This window comes from Neodiprion pinetum, chromosome 4, assembly GCF_021155775.2.
Source record: "Neodiprion pinetum isolate iyNeoPine1 chromosome 4, iyNeoPine1.2, whole genome shotgun sequence".
NCBI lineage: Eukaryota > Metazoa > Arthropoda > Insecta > Hymenoptera > Diprionidae > Neodiprion > Neodiprion pinetum.
Window position 1 is genome coordinate 37,704,208 of NC_060235.2, and position 18,987 is coordinate 37,723,194.

At 36.2% G+C, this 18,987-nt stretch overlaps 3 protein-coding genes across 11 annotated transcripts; 1 reads left to right on the forward strand and 2 right to left on the reverse strand.

The window, feature by feature from the left end:
- Positions 1-415: 415 nt before the first annotated feature.
- Positions 416-13,117, forward strand: stc (nuclear transcription factor, X-box binding stc). 3 transcript variants are annotated; one of them, XM_046623800.2, is made up of 11 exons: positions 416-608; positions 5,917-7,305; positions 7,404-7,577; positions 7,796-8,185; positions 8,309-8,590; positions 8,800-9,090; positions 9,163-9,626; positions 9,733-10,263; positions 10,350-10,456; positions 10,560-10,700; positions 11,820-13,117. In XM_046623800.2, the coding sequence occupies exons 1-10, from the start codon at positions 590-592 to the stop codon at positions 10,669-10,671; spliced, it is 3,759 nt and encodes a 1,252-aa protein (XP_046479756.1). In that variant the 5' UTR covers positions 416-589; the 3' UTR covers positions 10,672-10,700; positions 11,820-13,117. The 3 variants fall into 3 exon arrangements, with proteins under 3 accessions (XP_046479756.1, XP_046479757.1, XP_046479758.1); XM_046623801.2 differs by having other exon boundaries at positions 417-608; positions 12,080-13,117; XM_046623802.2 differs by lacking the exon at positions 416-608 and adding an exon at positions 5,561-5,775.
- On the reverse strand, positions 987-5,634 carry KAT2A (K(lysine) acetyltransferase 2A). Its single transcript, XM_046623803.2, has 5 exons — positions 5,514-5,634; positions 3,903-4,900; positions 3,228-3,788; positions 2,425-3,149; positions 987-2,352 (listed from the first exon to the last, which is right to left on the reverse strand). Exons 2-5 carry the CDS (start codon positions 4,871-4,873, stop codon positions 2,159-2,161), a joined length of 2,451 nt encoding a protein of 816 aa, XP_046479759.1. The 5' UTR covers positions 4,874-4,900; positions 5,514-5,634; the 3' UTR covers positions 987-2,158.
- On the reverse strand, positions 11,220-18,652 carry LOC124217770 (uncharacterized). 7 transcript variants are annotated; one of them, XM_069135723.1, is made up of 11 exons: positions 18,410-18,648; positions 18,194-18,311; positions 17,684-17,894; positions 17,450-17,558; positions 17,207-17,308; positions 16,654-16,918; positions 16,376-16,537; positions 15,691-16,293; positions 15,130-15,563; positions 14,829-15,036; positions 11,220-14,717 (listed from the first exon to the last, which is right to left on the reverse strand). In XM_069135723.1, the coding sequence occupies exons 4-11, from the start codon at positions 17,531-17,533 to the stop codon at positions 14,488-14,490; spliced, it is 2,088 nt and encodes a 695-aa protein (XP_068991824.1). In that variant the 5' UTR covers positions 17,534-17,558; positions 17,684-17,894; positions 18,194-18,311; positions 18,410-18,648; the 3' UTR covers positions 11,220-14,487. The 7 variants fall into 7 exon arrangements, with proteins under 7 accessions (XP_068991824.1, XP_046479761.1, XP_046479760.1 ...); XM_046623805.2 differs by lacking the exon at positions 18,194-18,311 and having other exon boundaries at positions 11,220-14,708; positions 18,410-18,652; XM_046623804.2 differs by lacking the exon at positions 18,194-18,311 and having other exon boundaries at positions 18,410-18,650.
- Between the last annotated feature and the right edge of the window lie 335 nt (positions 18,653-18,987).

The following is an 18,987-nucleotide window of genomic DNA, read 5'->3' on the forward strand; positions in this document are numbered from 1 at the left end:
CACTGATTGAACGCACAGTGCCTGAAGCAACCAGAGCATGCAGAATATTTTCTTTCCCTGCTTCACCTACTGGGTGTAAAGAGAAATTTATCGGATTCACTTCACATATTTGAGATAAAGCGTTTCAATGTAACAAAGTTATTGCTATTATTTTTCATCCATTTATCATTATCTTCTACAAATTGATCATATCAATCTGTACTAAACTGAAAAAAATTCTTTATTCTGTTTTCATTCACTGTTTACAGATATTGCACCACATGTAGAAGATGGGCAAGCTGATTGATGACTATTCGCGATAATGACCTTGAATCTGGTAGACTTATTGCTATTGTCAGCTTATGAAGGAGGTGAAATTTCAAGGAGAACAATTGGTGTCAGTTTCAATACTGAGTTACTAAATACGATTACGTTTCATAAATTCTAGTATGTAAAGTTCTTTCTGATTTCAAGTTCATGATAACATCTGACGCCCTCCAACCATCTCGTTAACTGTTCTACCTGCTATAATTGTATCAGAAGTCATATCAGTACTAATTTAGTGACTAACGTCATTTGACAATGCTGATAATTGCTATTTCTGTGACATATGTGCTTGTTAAAATATGGTAAGTATGTAGATAGAACTCAGTTTCATCGGTTGCGTGGCAGAGTTTCCCATTGCTGTGAAACAATGATAACAGCATGAGCTTTGTTGATAAAACACGATACTATTGTCTCGAAAAATCACTATTGTTATAAAAGTATAAAATTAAGTTGGGTATTCCCCGGTGCCAGGAAGATACATCCGCATTATATATCTTCTTCAAACATCCGGTTCGATTTATGTTATAGATACGCGAAAACCTGCATATTTGCACAAAGTGAACTGACAATTTTTCTGCATAAACTTTTTGAAACTCCAGAACTAGTTTTCAGTTTTTTGTAGAAAGTTATAAAATTTTTTTTCGAATACTGGAAAAAAAAAATATCCAAGACTTGTAACATCTGTTCAGAATCTGTTTCAGAAACGCAAAAAATGCAAGAGTATTATAAATCTTCCTACCAGAAAGAGATAAGAAACTTTCTCAAAGTAATTGGAACCCATTGCTGACCACAATAGAATAATTTGACTTTCTTTTTATATCTATTACTCGAATACAAATTTGCGATAATAATAAAGGAAATTCGTTTATTTCGTCTAAATAATGAATGAATCACGAGCAGTAGGAAAGTTTTATTCAAGCAACATATCATGACTGCTATCGTGAACTTGAGAAAAGCAGTGTTCCAGAGACTGACCATGAAGAGAGGCATTATTATAATCACTGCATTACATTAATTAATTACCTATTTGGCTAGTTACATTAATTAGACCATGAAGCAATGTAGTTGAACTCCAATGCAATGGTTGAAAATACCGTGCCCAAGTAAATTCTTGAATGTTTTACTCAGTCAATTTTTTCGGCAATAGTATTCAAAACCTGAGTTGTACATCGATTCATACGAAAATTCCTGGGACCGATTATATGAATTTCTCTCTCCTGCCGTAAATGTGTCTTTTAAGGAATTTCCAAATTGTCATTTAATCGATAGAAATATATTTACAAAAGTCAGTTATCTTTATTTAAACATATATTGTATGTATACTACATATACATAAGTATGTATATCCATGGATTATTCACTTGCAGCACCTGACCAACATTGCTTAAATCGAAATTGAACTAATCAGTAGCTAATCTTAATTCAAATTATTCTCCAATTTATGATAATATATACAGACGGCAAATTGTGGAATCACATTTTCGTAGTTCTTTACTTTGTGAGGCCCCTAGCTCTAAGAACAACTCAGATTAAACATATGTTTTACATCCTTTTGAAACCCGAAATATTTACCTACACAAGTCATTGACAAATTAATTAACGCAGATTTTCGAAACCGTATTCATTTGAAAACGATTTTCTCCTAAGTATCATAGTACGCAATAGCATACATCGGGTAACTCATAGTTTAGCATAATAAATAATAAAAGTGTTTAGTGCATAAAGCACAACGCGTCATAAAATCAGTACTCAGCCATCAGTTAGGTGAATATCAATGAGTTTGCACTGCATAATTAATACGATGCTGTAGAATAAATGGGGAACAATCACTCTAAACTTGATGAAGTCATCATTATTTATCCCAAAGACCTATTTCCTTCATTCTTGTTTGAAAATATTTTTCCAACGCATTGGCACATCTATAATATTCCGTATCCGGGCTGTTGTACAATCGACAATTTGTAAATATTCGTGTCATATCAGCTATAAACAATCGCCGAGTTACATAATATCTGGCCTTAAGACGGTCGCTCATAGTTTTTAAGTCTGAAAATATGACAAAATCATTAATCATCATTATCTTTATTACAATAATCGATGCATATGTAACATATTTACCCATTGGATATTTGATGTGATCATAATAATCAGGGACATCATTTTTATCAACAGGCTTTAGGAACGGCCATGCAGTGCTATTATTTTTCACAGTATTCAAAACACTTTTTAAGGCGTTGTATAATGAATCTGTCACATCCAAACAAGCCTCCATTGGCTCTGGTCCCTGCGTTCCTTTCGCGACGCCTCTCGTTCTTGTTTGAGCATAACTTTTCCATCCAGTTTCCCGTATTCCTGGGATAGATTCTACAGGAATTCCTCGCACACCCTCTTTGAAGCAGGTCAGGCCAGGATGCACCTTTTGTATTTCTTGTTGCCTTTGATATATCAATTTCTTGATTATTTCTTTCTGTTTTCTTATAACTGCAGTGAATTCTGTGTACACAATTTTAGCGTTAAGTTCACAGTGCATCAGAGTAGCACCTTCGTAGTCTTTGATATACCCTTGGTACATGGGTCTAGACATTTTTATGTCCTTGCTAAAACCCTGCTTCTTGAAGTACCCGATCGCAAATTCATCAGCAAACGTTAAAAAGTGCAGTATATTGTTTTTTATATGATAATCCTTGAGCATGTTCATCAAGTGTGTACCGTATCCTTTGACTTGCTCTTGACTTGTCACAGCGCAAAATACGATTTCCGTAAATCCTTGGGTTGCAAACATTCGGAAACAAATTCCACCAATAGGCCTACCATCTTTGATAAGCGCCAAAGTTTTATGTTTTCTGTTTAAAGATATTAAAAGAGAACCAGAAGTAAGAATGAAACTTGAAAGTTTTGTAAAAGAGATAAGAATTACTCACGGATCGAAGACTAGTTGAGATATATATTCTTTTGGCATTCTGGGTAATTGGTGACTGAAAACGTTGTGTAATCCTATCAACCAGAGCATAGTTTGCTTCGATACTGGTTGTGTCAGGCTGTTTCCAATGACATGGAACTCTATAATCTTTCGACTTTCCTCAATTTTTGCAGTTTCGTCTCTCGGCACATTTGGTGGGAAGACTGCGTCAGGTCCGCACATGTAGTTAGGATCATTTATCGTCGCTACAATTTCTGCTACAGTTTCTTCCGGCAAGTCTTCGAAAGCTTCTTCATTTTTACGTCTTTTCAAATCAGGCCTTCCCTCTGAGTGAGATCGTTTTTCAGGAAGTTTTTTTAGCCCTGGGCTTATATTTATTGTCGTATAATTGTCTTTGTCATTGTGCGCTACACTGATTTTCTCGAATTCACCAGGCCGTCGTGAGTGATTCCCCTTTGATTCTAAGGCAGCTTGTAAATGTGATGGCGGTACTTGTTTGAACTCTGGATCCCATATAGGAGAGCCATCAGAGTATATTTCTACTTCTAGCATAGATAAAAACCTGTGGATCAGAAAATGTGGCATGTAGTGATTTGGAATATACATTTGGAATTAGTACAATCGAAAGTTTCTGTCTGTTATAAATCTAAGATTTAAGGAAAAACGTTACACATACTTAGGAAAGTGCGTCAGGACTAGAACTCTCTTTTCAGGTGACATTCTGTCTCGTTCGCTATGACATTTGTCCATGAGTTGTCTGCAGACTGATTTGAATACAGCTTGAAGTAAAGTTCTTCCAAATACGAGTGTAGTATCGTAATGTGGTAAAGAATCGCAGAAAGCTGGTACATGACAAAAGACAAGCCAGCGTGTGTAGTTTATTTTATATGCGGGTGCTTCTTCGGCGTTACCAGCAGTTCTTCTAGCGCTCGGAGTCTCGAAATTCCAATGATTTAAACAGTGCAAAAACATCTTGGCTAAATCGTACATCGCTTGCCATTCGCGTTGGGATAAATGGCCAAATTTGTAGAGCACAAAATTAGTTATAGCCTTGGCTATGCTAGGCCTCTCAAAAGGCGGCTGACCCAGAGGTCCCTCTATTGTCGGTTTAGTCATAGACAGGATACATTTTCGCAAAAGTTTAAATAAATAGTAATAGACTTTTTTTGTATCCGGATCCTCCTCCCTGTGCATTCCCATGAAAATGTTATCAACATCGATGACCATGCCGAGTAGTTTGTTAATTTCGTCATCGCTTTGGGATTGCAGATGTGTGATATGCTTTTCAAGTACATGGGTGCAGCTTCGACATGGATCGGAAAAGTTAGCAGCTGGTTGCTGCATGTCATTCTTTGGAGACTTAGTCAATGGTTGAGCGTTCTTCCATCCGTTGCATTTGCACTCGTCGGCTTGGCATGAGCTGTAATTTGCCAGTTTCAATAGCTTTTTTAACTGGGGCCAATTAAAAACTTGATGTTTGCGTTGCTGAATCCTCTGCAAGTTGTTCTGGCGACTAGCTTGGTCCGTACCTCGTGGCGAACTTGACTCTGCGCTGTTACTGCTCACGAGGTTTTGAGATGTACTTGTCACGGACTGCACTCGATCCTCAGACGACATACCTGACATGGTTCTGGTAGTTTCATCCATTGAAATGATTTTCTAAAATTACTACACCTGAAAAATATCAAATTCATGACAATGTTTATGTTCAATAGCATGTTTCTTGATTTCCCAGATTTGTATAATGAATTATCAGTGGGAATTAAAATGTGTATTACTTTGGATTATATATTCAAATCAGAAATTATCGTATCTATGAATTAAAAATCAATTACTGATTTTTTACCAAGAAATAGCTGGCTATCGACTCTACTCATTGAAGGAAAATTGAATTTTGAACTTTGCGAGAAGGGTAAATTCAAGGTTACGCAGGCCGGGTAAATTGTTGACAAAACATTGAGACAAAGTACGTGATGTGAATTTGAAATTGAAGTCAATGCGACGCAAAATCGTTACGAAATAACCGAGATTTTCATTCGTGAGATACCCGATGAGTATAATTATCGTTGGCGCAATGTCCTTTTTGACAGTTTTAATTTTTCGCGCAAATATCGATGGCTGTGGGTTGTGCGTACAGCTGAGAAAAAAAATACTCTCAAGTAGGGATTATTTAATCATTTATCATCACCACGTCGAAGGTATTCCAAGTGCGGATAATTAAACATGTATGATAAATAGGTCTAAATTTACGACAAGAACAATAATGAATTGTAATATGTTTATTTACCAAAGCTTCCGTTCACATATTATTGTAACGCTGCGCCTCCATTTGTTACGTGATTTTAGTTCGTCCGAACGCCACGTTCTCAAGTGATTCGCACGGAGCGTTTGCCTACTTTTAATTTTGATTTAACGCTGGTAAGAAATAAGTAAAAATATTCCACCTTACTTTCCTTATCAATATTCGCAACGCTGCGCTAGTCGTCGGATTGAAATACCCCAAACACCCTTAACTAACCCGCGCACAAGTCGACGACGCATTTTATCAGGTATGTGCGTAAATTTACTCCGTTAAAAGATATTGGTTAAACTATGGAGTTTGGTTAGTTCGTTTGAGATCAGCTTATAACCAGATCATTGCACCATATTGCCCCACTCTTGAAGTTTGCAATCCTTCAACTCATTTCCAGAAAGTCGTTGGAGGCAAGCCACCCTCTGGTGGAGTCAGAAGCCGGGGAAGTCCCTTTGCCATTGCGGCATTGCCATGGCAAGCTGGGATGGGTCTTATTATGGGCCTGAGGACCCAAATTTTCATCGGTATTCGGACCAGGGGAACGTGGCGCGCAACTGGAGCTACTATCCTGAGAATGGCTCCAACGTGCAGCCGAGTATCTCGAACCTGGGTCAACAGCACTTAGCCAATGCCTATCAGGATCCGCAAATGGCTGGTGGTACTCAGTATGCAAGGCCACAGCCTTTCTTTGAGAACAATAGATCGCAGCTTAATCTTCCGCCATTCAAATGCAAAAGTGGGAACCCGAATGACAAACTTAAGAAAAAGAATTACCACGGTAAATTACCGTTTGTCCCTCAGCAAACGATTGATCCCAGTGTCGTTGAGAATTCAAACCTGCATGCAACCGCTGGTGAGTTTATACCTAGCTCCTTGAAGGCGCTGCAAACAGCTGGGACAAACTCGTCTGCCAGTAGTAGTGAAAATAATGGCAGAATTATGCTGGAAAATTATGATTCCTCAACTCAGCATTCGGGAAATTTGACCTTCCACGATTCGAACATGCCGAAAGTTGACCATGTGGATACTAGAAATAAGCGAGATAAGAAGGATAGGAAATATGATGCAAATAAAAAAGGCGATAGTTATAAGCAGAGGGATACTCAGGATGCTCAATATCAAAATACCAATTTGTTTAAGAATTCTGTCAGGAATCAGAATCCGAAGAATCGCAGATTCCAAAATGATAGGTATTCTAACACCAGACATTATTCGGATAATAGTTCTAATTATACGAGCGATAAGGATAGCGACAGAAGAAAATGGACAGGTAATTCCAGTGTTCGAGAAAATTTTGAAAACGGTTCATATCACGGTGAAGAAGACGGAACTCAATCTGTGGAGGGGACTGTTAATAAGCACTATAAAACCTCTAGACATGATAATACCCGACAATCTGGTGGTGCAGCCAAGTATTACGGCGATCAAAATTATTCTAGTCACAATTCTGAGATGAAGTACAGTCAAACGGGTGGTAAGAGTGTTAGAAGATATTTTAATGAAGATCGTGGAGAACGGTATCGTGATAAAAGAGACAGATACAGTGATAAGTATGAATCTGGGATCAGGGAGAAGAAAACTAGCTATGCAGATTACAATGGATACAAAAATAATTATGAAAGAGAGGAAAGAGGGGAACGGAGCAGAGACAAGGATAAATCTAAGGATAAGGATAATTCAAAAGGTATCAGGGATAAAGAGATTGAAAATTGGCGATACAAGAATGACGAAGATGTCAAAGGAGGAAGTAACATGAAGCGATTGAGTAACAAAAGATCGGAGAAAGGTAAGAGATCAATCACCCTTACTTTTGGGATGACATTTATTTTACAGTGTGTCATATCTGGAAATTACTTACACTCATTTTTTTCATTCTATGCACAGATGATGACGCCAGTCAAAGAGAACGTCTCACTGAACAGTTAAACCGAGGACAATTGGAATGTTTAGTTTGCTGTGATCGTGTCAGGCAGCAAGATGCTGTGTGGTCATGTTCAAATTGCTATCATGTGCTTCACCTTAAGTGCACCAAAAAATGGGCAAAATCTTCACAAGCTGGTAAGTAAACACTAGGTTCGCTGTGAATGAGCATTTCGTTTCTTTCAAACCTTTCGCTGCATATGTTTTACTCTACGATTTTTAATTGCAAAAGCCAAATTGTTTCCGTTTCTATGCATAATTCCTGAAAAGAATACTATTCCAATGAGTGATACAAATTCAGTCTAGAAATTATCACAATGATCTCTGACATATATGAATTTGCTATTTTGATACAGAAAATGGATGGCGTTGTCCTGCTTGTCAAAATGTGACAGCAGCTATCCCAGAGGATTACTTTTGCTTCTGTGGTAATACTAACAATCCAGAATGGAATCGACGAGATGTTGCTCACTCGTGTGGCGATGTTTGTGGCCGTCTCAGATCAAAATCAAACTGTGTACACAAATGTAATTTATTGTGCCATCCTGGACCTTGTCCACCTTGTGTTGCAATGGTTACAAAACATTGCGGCTGTGGCAGAACTTCGCAAACTTTAAAATGTAGTACTGGTACACCATTAGTCTGCTCTGCAACTTGTGAGAAACTTTTGAACTGCATAACTCATACCTGTGAGCGAAAATGTCATCATGGAGATTGCGGAGACTGTGAAAAACTCATCCATCAGGGTTCGTAATTTATGTATTTGTATCAACGAATAAAATAGAAATTAGTTATTGGAATTATGGTAATTTAATAAGCTAAACAATGTAGTGTTTTGAACTGATTACCTTCATCTCATGTGTTCACAGAATGTTACTGCGGGAAAAATTGTCGTGATGTTGCTTGTGTTGCTGATGTTGTAGCAAGTTACAGCTGCGAATCTATTTGTAACAAATTATTAGAGTGTGGTAATCATAACTGCAAAGCTTTATGTCACCCAGGGCTTTGCGAGCCATGTGTACTCAGACCAGAAGCTGTATCTCATTGTTGCTGCGGACAAACACTTTTAACTGAGCCACGAAATAGCTGTTTGGACGAGATTCCAGTTTGCGAAAAAAAGTGCTGCAAGCGTCTCAAGTGTGGGCAACCTAGTAAGTTGGCATACTTTTACACCTGACATTAATTTTCTCGTCTCTACGTATATGTGTTCGAAAATAATTTATGTATTATGTTATACTATTGTCAACGACAATGATATTCACATGCAGAAAACAAGCCATTTCTTAACTATAAATCTTGGATTATTTCTTAAGAACATATAATAATTGATAGCACATGATAATTTCAATTTTTTCCTCAGGTAATCCTCACATGTGCAAATCCAACTGTCATCAGGGAGAATGCCCTGAGTGCGAATTGACAACAAAAGTGAAATGTCGTTGCGGCAACATGGACAAAGAGATCCCGTGTAAAGAATTGACGACCAAGGCAGATGATGCACGATGCCAGAAGCGATGCATAAAGAAACGTTCTTGCGGAAGGCATAAATGTAACCAGATGTGTTGCATCGACATTGAACACATCTGCCCGTTGCCTTGTACGCATTCTCTGAGTTGCGGAAGACACAAATGCGAACAGACTTGTCACAAGGGTAAGTGCCTGAAACTTTTTCTAGTCAAATTCTAATTGCTACATTTAACAATGTTAAATTTAAAAATCTTAGGTAGATGTCAGCCTTGCTGGCGAAGCAGTTTTGAGGAACTTTATTGCGAGTGTGGAGCCGCTGTAATCTACCCTCCTGTACCTTGTGGGACGAGACGCCCAACGTGCGACAGGCCTTGCTCACGACAGCATGTCTGCGATCACCCTGTGCTGCATAATTGTCATAGTGAGCCAACGTGTCCGCCTTGCACAGTACTCACGCAAAAATGGTGTTATGGTAAACACGAACTGCGAAAAGCAGTTCCCTGTCATGTTAACGAAGTTTCATGTGGGTTAGCATGTAATAAGCCTCTTTCATGTAAGAGGCACAAATGTATAACCATTTGTCATCCTGGGCCGTGTGAAAAACCGGGGCAAGTTTGTGCTCAGCCATGTACAACTGCAAGAGAATTGTGCGGACATAGTTGTTCAGCACCATGTCATGAAGGAAAATGTCCTGAAATTCCATGTAAAGAGATGGTCAAGGTTAGCATAATTAATAAAAAGTGTTCGCGATTCTATTTTAGAAATTCGTATGGCTCGTTCACCCATTGAGTTAATTTAAAAAAATTGTATATCTCCTATTTTCAAGGTGACGTGTCAGTGTGGACACAGAACTATGAGCCGAGCCTGCGCAGAGAATTCTCGTGAGTTTCAAAGAATAGCTAGTGGAATTCTGGCTAGTAAAATGGCTGAGATGCAGCTGGGACATTCCGTAGATTTGGAAGACGTTCTAGGACAAGGTGCAAGAAAGCAAAATCAGTTAAAAACTTTGGAGTGTAACGAGGAGTGTAAGATGATTGAAAGAAATCGAAGATTGGCGTTAGGACTGCAAATAGTCAATCCGGATCTAAGTGGGAAATTAATGCCGAGATACACCGAGTTTATGAAGCAGTGGGGTAAAAAAGATCCAGTCTTTTGCCAGATGGTACATGACAAACTAACTGAACTAGTTCAACTGGCAAAGATTTCTAAACAAAAATCTAGGAGCTATTCGTTCGAAAGTATGAACCGTGACAAACGTCATTTTGTTCACGAATATTGCGAACACTTTGGATGCGAAAGTCAAGCGTATGATCGAGAACCCAAACGTAATATTGTTGCTACTGCTGTGAAAGATAAGGTATACTTAATTATTCGCTACCTGTAATATTTTGCCACTTCACAAGAGCTATTCTATTTTGTAATGTGTAATTCATTCAACTTCAGTGCTGGTTACCAAGTTTAAGTTTACTTGAAATGCTACAACGAGAAAGTGGTCAGAGGAAAGTACCAGGACCAATGTTGAATTCTGCAACAGCTTCAAGCTCTCTCAGGTAAAATAACGAAAATTCTCTCAAACGAACCTAATATTGAGATGCTACGATTCTTTATCTAATTCAAGTCCATACACCAAATATTTGAACTTGTGCATTACAGGAACGTAGAAGTATTACCACTGCCTACTAAAAAAAGTCCCAAGGTCCAGTCTGCACCAGCGACTTCAAAATCACCTGAGCCTGAAATTGATTATTTTGACTATCAGGGTTGATCGGTTGGGTTCTGTAACTTAGTTTATAGGTATGTATAATAGTCGGTAGGCGGCTGAATTCCAATTCTAAAATTACTTGAACTTAAATGGAATTCTGTTGCAGTTAAGTCTTTTGAAGTATAGATAATAATCAAATTGGTAACACAATTACAGTCCAGTAATTGAAATGAATTTGTAACAATGATGTTAATTATTTCCAATGATTCTTTTAGTTAGTCATTTGACTGGACATTAATTAAGTCTAATTCTCTGAAAGTTTCTGCGTATATAACAAAATATGCTTGGCTTGCTAAATTTGCGTTGGAGGTATGATTCATTGCACATGTTAAATTCTGACATATAATATTCAGTTTATCGAGGTTGGCTTTCATGCTATTTGATCTGGAATTATGTTGTCGCAAAATTTAAAAATATAATAGACGACTAATTCTCAGACATTAATCTCACTACTTATTAGTATTAATGAATGATACATTGATGATTAATAATTTCGGTTGTATCAATAATTGCGTCCTGACGTATATTTTGCATTACACTTTTTCAAAATATTTTTATCAAATCTTTACTGAAAGTTTGAACGTATCAAATGTATGTGCTATGAAATTATTCCAAGGAGACATTGACTTAAGAATTCTTCTCTGTACTTCTGCATTACTTAAGAAATCGGGTATCTGCGGTATTAGCTGCAATTAAGCAACCAATTTCGGAATCGTAACGTTATTTGAATATTGCATTGGATGAGTTTTATTTACTTCTTGTACAGTAAGTTTTTGAAATTTGACAGCATGAAATCAGAGACCGTATGAAAAAAATTGAACTTGAAACAGACTTATTTTCTTATTTGCTCTGGAATGATTTGTGTAAAATAATCTCTATATCATTTATTACTTGTATCATAAATAATGAATAATTAGGTTTAAAACTTTTTCATAAAATACAACACAGTTGAATCGTTACTCTTGAAATTGCTTTGAATGCCACAATAGTACCAATGTAAACTTGAATTTAATGAATAAGAAATGTGTTACTTTTATGAAATGCAAAGAGACTAAAAATACTGTGTGTATGCCAAATAACTTCCAAAAAACATTGGCAATTATTACGTGGTATTACCTCTTCGTTGGTATTTATTGGTTTTTTTTTTACAGTAGTATTGGATAATGAAATTAGAAACTCTCACTCAAAATTAGAATGGCTATTGCTGGGGCTGCTGGAATAAATTATACAACGGTATTATTTTGTAAAATTTTATTTCGTTTATATCAACTATATTGTACTTATCTGACTGATTCTCAGAGATAAATTTGGCAAGAAAATAGTAAGCCAACTAGCTTCTACCATTTCTAAGTTGTGCTACCATTATGTTTCGTTACATCCTGACTTTACAATTCACACTTTGTAACCACAGTATTGAAAACAAATTGGCCGAATGACAGCAATAGAAGGAGTTCAACGTTTGGAGCAGTGACGTCAAATACATGTGTGCTTCCTATTTTGAAGCAATTAAGTTTAATGTCAATATTTATGATATTAGTATCACGAACAATCAATAAAACTTTGCTGTAACTTGGAAGCATATATTACATGTTACAATGAAAATATACCTTGCCCTCGAAATGTGTTGGTTGAGTGGGATATGTACTCGATATGATAATCTGGTGAAATACTTTGAAATCGTGCTATTGTAAACGCGCAATGAAAAGTCATTATTGTATCATTGAATACTGCTGAATTTTCTACTATTTACATTATATATGGATTCATTTAGAAATTGTAAGTTATGATATTAATTAGGAAGGGTCTCTAGTCCTTGATCCTGATGTCAGTAATCAACAACGCACATTTTACTATTACTAAGAAGCTACTGACGATTATATTTTTGATACTTTTTTTTGCGTTTAATTTCACATTTGTTCCGTTGCAATAAGCAGTAAAGTTGTCAAGCCAATGTTTTGTTACATTGTTGATTGCTGTAATAGAAATTAAGTAAGAGCGAAATAACTCTGAGATTTTACCTAATACGTGTATTATTATTATTGAACTTGAATAATTCAAGCAATAGAAAATATTATCAATAACTTTGAGATCTTGAAATACTGATATTGTTTGTCCACTGACAGTAATACTTATTTACATGCTACCTCAAATTGTGCGAATCCCTCCGAATGATATACTTTCATCAATAATTTGAAGCTCACATCGATCATTTTACATAAATAATTATTCATAGGAATAGCTTGAATGTAACATTTTTGTGATAATAATTTTCTTCTGCTTTTGTTTTCTTCTACAATACTAAACTCATTTATCGTAAACATTTAAAATAGATAACACGAATATTTGGCACATCAAACATTGATCATATATTTTTACCTAATTTACTATGTCTATACCCTACAAAAAAGACCCAGATCTTTTATAATCGTGTAAGATTATAATTACAAAATTGTGGTTGAAAAAATTGTCATCTCCAATAGCCACAGAAAAATTCATCGTTATAGCATACTATTTGATGGTATCAAAATATCTGTAAGGATCGAGTTAATTCCTTTAGATGCAATCTGTTCGAACTTCTTTTAGAATTTCTTCGTTCCAAAGGTGAAGACAAAATCTAGATCTAATTTTTACACCAACAAATTGGAGATGACTAAAATTTTACAATCTTACACAGGCATAATGAGGCCTTTCATAGTAGACATTTAAACGCATATCACATATAGGATCACAACACAGTTACAAGTTTCATTTGTAGTTTTAACCACTTAAACATCAAGTTTTAGTATTAAATATTTTTGCTGAACATTCAAGAATAGGGCACTTTCAAAGGGACTGCCTAAGGTGTAAAGGATATTTTGTCACATGATATTACTCCCTTACTCCCTACCAGTAACTAAACTAAGTTAAAGCTTTTGGGTTATATACAGTCTATTACCATTGCGGCTGTAACAAAATTATAACAGAATTATATAAGTGAACCGCAATAGTTCTGGAATGTCCGTTAACTCGATGGCAATATTATTGAAAAAATTTGTTATCATTTATTAATTTCCTTTTTTTTTTCATTTCGCCTTGGACCACCAAAAGGTCATAGAAAAATTAAAATATACACACTTACGACTGCGGGAAAAATATGTTTTATATTTCGTAACTAAACCTAATGTTAAAAATATAACTATCGATCAAAATAGATTTCTTGAAATAGACTTTATGTATGAAGTGATATATTCTTTTTTCTTTTTTTATTTTTAATCTTTGTCAGTTGAACACAGTCACTGTTTTAAAACGTCACATGTAACTATTGCTATAATTTGGCTATTCAGTGCTATTTTCAGTTTTTCAATCTTCCATGGTTTCAACTTTTTTTTTTTTAATATTGATAAACATTTTACATACATCATATTGTTTTGTGAATCGTCAAGTTGGAAAAGTACAGTCTCACTCAGTGGGTGGTTTATATTTTTCAACAATTTAGGAAATCGAATGAACCAATTTGGAAGTAGTCATATCAGCAATTACTGTTATTTCATGCCACTCATCTTTTGAATTTTAAGTCAGAATTACTACCGGAAATTCGTAAAAGCCTCAAGAACTTTGTTACGTGCAATGATTATCTGTAGCAATAGTGCTTGAATTCAACATTTTGTTATTTATTTTTCAACATGAATGTATTTTTTTCAACCTTTCCACAAAAATAACAATTTCCTATCGGCGTAAACAACTTTCAAAGTCCTAGAGAGTTTTTGAATATCTACAGGCAGTTGAGATATACTTTCTCTTTTTTCTTCAGTCTATTTCAGAATGAAATTGAGTATTGCTTCATATGTAAAGATTTTCTCTTTGTTTCATGCGTAAGCTATAGCTGGGATAGGTATTCAGATACTGATGACGTGGGCTTACCGATGGCTGTTTAGTTATACTCGCCATAGCGCATCCCATTATGAGTTCCAGTGCTCGGCACAAGGTTTGATATAGTAGCCAGGGCCATGGCTGTGGAATTTGTGCTGGATTATGCCTTGTGCCAAACGTAGCTGTTTCTGCTAGAAGTCCTAAAAATATTAATCGTACAAAAGATGCAAGTGGTTAACCTCGCATTCAAAATTTGCTGGCAAAAGTCTATATTAGCTTAAAAGAATAGCATTAACATTTCTCAATCTTACCGTAAGGACCAAATATCCTGCCAATATCTGCAACGCACAAAATTATTCCTAAAATTGCTGTAGCGTAGGTAACATTCAAGACTTTTCGTATCTGTAACTTTCGTGCTGCTGCTGTGTCAGCCTCCGGTATATGCAGCGGTGTATCAGACTTAGCTCTATTTACATATGCAATATGATTTAATATTGAGTGAAGTGTAAAATCAGCCCCCTGAAAGACATCTTATTTCGTTTATCGGAGATCCCAATATTATTAAATTATTTCTGGATTCAACAATAAGTCAACTTCAAATCTGTACGTTACCGTGATTCTGCCTTCCGTTGTTGCATTATCTGGCAGTAAACTGCTTTCTGCTGTAATCTCTTCGGGATCGTCTTTATACTTGTCATTTTTCCATGACAAATTTTTTTTCCTCGTCTTAGTAATTTCATCCTTTTCATTGCATTTGTTGTGTGTCAGTTTATTATTCATCAATGCCGCCTTCTCGTTGCAATCTGGTTGATCAGAATCGGATTCTGATTTTTCTTGTAGCTCAGGATTTTCAGGGACAATGCTATTATAGTGTGTCGGACTTTTATCCAGTGTTCTAATACTTATGTCACTACTCCGACGATTTATTATCAAAGGCTTGATCTGGAAAAATTCGGAATTCCTTCGACAGGAGAATTCTGAGTTTCTACGAGAGTCTAATTTTGTTGTCGTCATCAAACTGCCTATGTCCGAATTCCGTCTCGAACCTGTAATATTATAAAAATTAACAGCCATGAATTTCGATACATAAAAACTGCCTTCTTCCTGTGTTTTAAGAAATTTTACTTTGTACTTGAATTCAGCATTTCTGTCAATCTTTAATATTAATTTTACCTGTAGGGCTATGATCCAGCACGCTAGGCAGTCTCTGTTCTTCAGTTAAAAGCAATCTTTTCGGTGTTCTGTTACCAAAGTCACTATTCCGTCTCAACTTGGTTGCGAATTGGGAGCTGCGATTTTTTTCGTGAGTGAAATCTGAGCATCTTCTCAGGTCTTTGGTGCTACTAGCAGGTGTAATATTTTCTGAATGTCTCCGTAATATACTTTCCGGTGTCCGTGGTCTTTCTGAATTGGTTGGCTGCTTAATGTTGAACTCCGAATTGCGTCGTGATTCTGTAGAAGGTGATGTCTGTTCTTCGTTGATGAATCTAACGCTGCACTCAGAGTTACGTCTAGATGACCCAGAAATGTCGCTCCCTCTCCTACTTGCCAATGAACTTCGTCGGCTTGGGCTTGAAACTGTAATGATCGGTAGATTGGCAGTTGACGGTGTTGGAGTTGGTGGTCTGACATAAACTTCCGGTACGGTAGATATCGCTGGTATTGGTTGATTAGCTTGCGTTGATGGTGGTAACTGAATACCCAAAGCGGTTGACGAAGCAACTGGATCTTTGCGATTAGATTCCAGGTTCTTTGTTGCTATGTTTGTTGGGTGAGCTGAAAATATATGTTATCACATTTATTTGGATCGATTAAATATTCACTGTCCTCGGTCCCTCTAGCGCAATGCTACTACTACCTTTCAAGCTTTGATTATGCTCAGAATCTTTAGCTATACTTCCAGGCACATTATTATCGTCAGACGCTCGCAGCTTTGGCCCAAGTAGAGTTGGTACAAGCGCCGCGGCCACAGAGGTAGCTAAATTATTGTAAGGCGCAAGCATAGCAAGCTGCATTATTCCTACAATAACATGTAAGATTACTAAATAGCTATTTTGCATACATTCGACTGAGATCAATGTTAAAAAAGACATTATGCTTGATTATATATTACTAATAATTGGCTCGATAACAAACCTTTTTGATTCATGTGAGAATTATCCCGCGTTAGCATACTATTTGGCACAGTTCTTAGTAAATGCATGACTTTGTAGCCAGCATGCAAAAAAGTCAAATACAGCATAATACTCCATACAAGGAATATAGTTTGAATCACATACTTGGCTATGTAATGATTGTGAAAGGCAAGGACGCCATCGCTTGCTATAATGCAGGAGAAATGAGCCGTAATTATTAGACTTAGACAAGATTCTTTCTGCAGCTTTTCAGGACCAAACTTGAGCTGAAAATTAATATGTATGCATATTTTTAATTACTTGACAAGGATTTACGTGAACATTTGAAGGACCGGTTTCAAACATCCTGTTCTTCGATGATATAAGCATACAACATAAGGCAATTAAGTCAACAGTACCACTAATATATCTCTATCAATAAACTTGTGCTGTTGCATTAACGACAAATGACAAAGACTGTTTGTATATTTAATAGTCAGCGTCTCCTGTAATTGCATAAGTTTTATCAGCTGAAGCACTATGCTCTTTGAGATACTGTAGAACGAATGTATCACCTGTGTTAGTTGAAGAAAAGCCAGTTGTATCAGGCAAAAAGCAGAAGTCACACATGGAAATCCGATGTCCCACATTATTGAGCCAATAACTCGAGGCATGGTCTAGAATGATTTTTTAAAGTTTTCCTCTATTATGAAAATAAGGTATGTACGTTGGCTAAGCCTAAATGTTTAGGGTGCCAAAAAAATGTTCTCATGACTTTCTGTTGAATCATTTGTATTCCAATATTTATCATCACTCACCTCTTTAAGATTGTATGGATCTATGAATAGACAACCAGACCTCGAAGCACCGAGTAAGCAAAGGAATACATTTATAGTTGACATAAAGGGGCGACTTGAAATAAGAGATCTGAAAAATATGAGATGATATACATTCTATGTACACTTGCGCGAATATTTTTACACCCTATTTACAAAAATAATTATACATTTGAGAAGGAATTACAATTAACGAACGACTGATTGTAATAATACCTTAAATTTAGTATGGAGAAAAATGTGTAGAAGCTGAGGACAAAAAAGAGGCACGCAAAACCATAGGTGTGTAATAAGAATATCCATCGTAAATCCTGGTTCACCACCACCAACGAAGGTGCGATGATCAATAGCTTGTCAACTGGTTCTGAACTTGATAAACTGGATACGCTATTTCTCCCTGGTACTGGTGTTGTCACATTGATAATACCTGTTCACAATATCGAGATGATCGTGTTTCACATGAATAGTTCACATGCTGCCACGAATCTTACTTCTTATATCAAGTTTATAGAGTACAGAAAATTGATATTTTTGCATAATTTCATATCATGGAACTCTCTTACGTACCTCCAGCGAGACGATAGGATAGAAGTATTTGATTTTGATTCTACAGTGCTAAGCCACTAGAATAACTTTAATTTCATGTTTGTCTAAATTTTATTAGCAGCATTGATGAAATATATGCCAATCAGTAAGGAGTTGCAAATAGTAAAATATTGAACTCACAAAGAGATAAATTGAACAATACTATGCTTTTTCATAAACTAGTTTGCCAAGCCAGAGTTATGGTTCCAGCGAGCTATCACACTTCTGCTTGTTAATTCTTTGCTTCTTATTCGATTTTCTAAAAGTGGCATACATACTTAAATGATAAATAAAAGATGTTATATTTCGTCAGTGTAAGAATAAAATAATAACAATGTTAATATGCTACAAACTCACCGTTGGTCCAATTACCCAGGTTGTCCATAATCTTTTGATATGAGCTCACCACACATCACTAGTCTTTATTGTCGCTCTTTTTTCAAACTCAATCAAGATTATCTGCCCAGTTAAAACTTTCTCAGCCAAGACAGGTTCAAGTATGCTAGCAGCAACAGGCTTTGGCTATAGAGTGCTTTGATTCACACCCCTTCCACATCACGTTGGGGTTTTCCGTCTCCCTTTGGTTAGGAATATTGATCTTGGTTGGAGAAGGGTAGGAAAGGGAAGTAAAGGGAGGCTGCAGGAAAGAGGGTGCTTGTCGTCACAGGCTACAACGACTAAATTGTTTATTTTTGGGATTGGAGTCGAGGCATTGTTAGGATCAATTTCCCCTGTTTAAACACTGACCGACAACCTAGGGTCAAAATGAATGATTATCAGAATAGAATAATTAACTAAAACTTAATTAGTTCTCAAATATGAATGAAATATGAAAGATAACAGAAATTATAATTATTATGCTATAATAATCAGTAATAATTTTACATCATCAAATTTTTTTAATTAGGCAAACAAAATGATACATTTACATCATT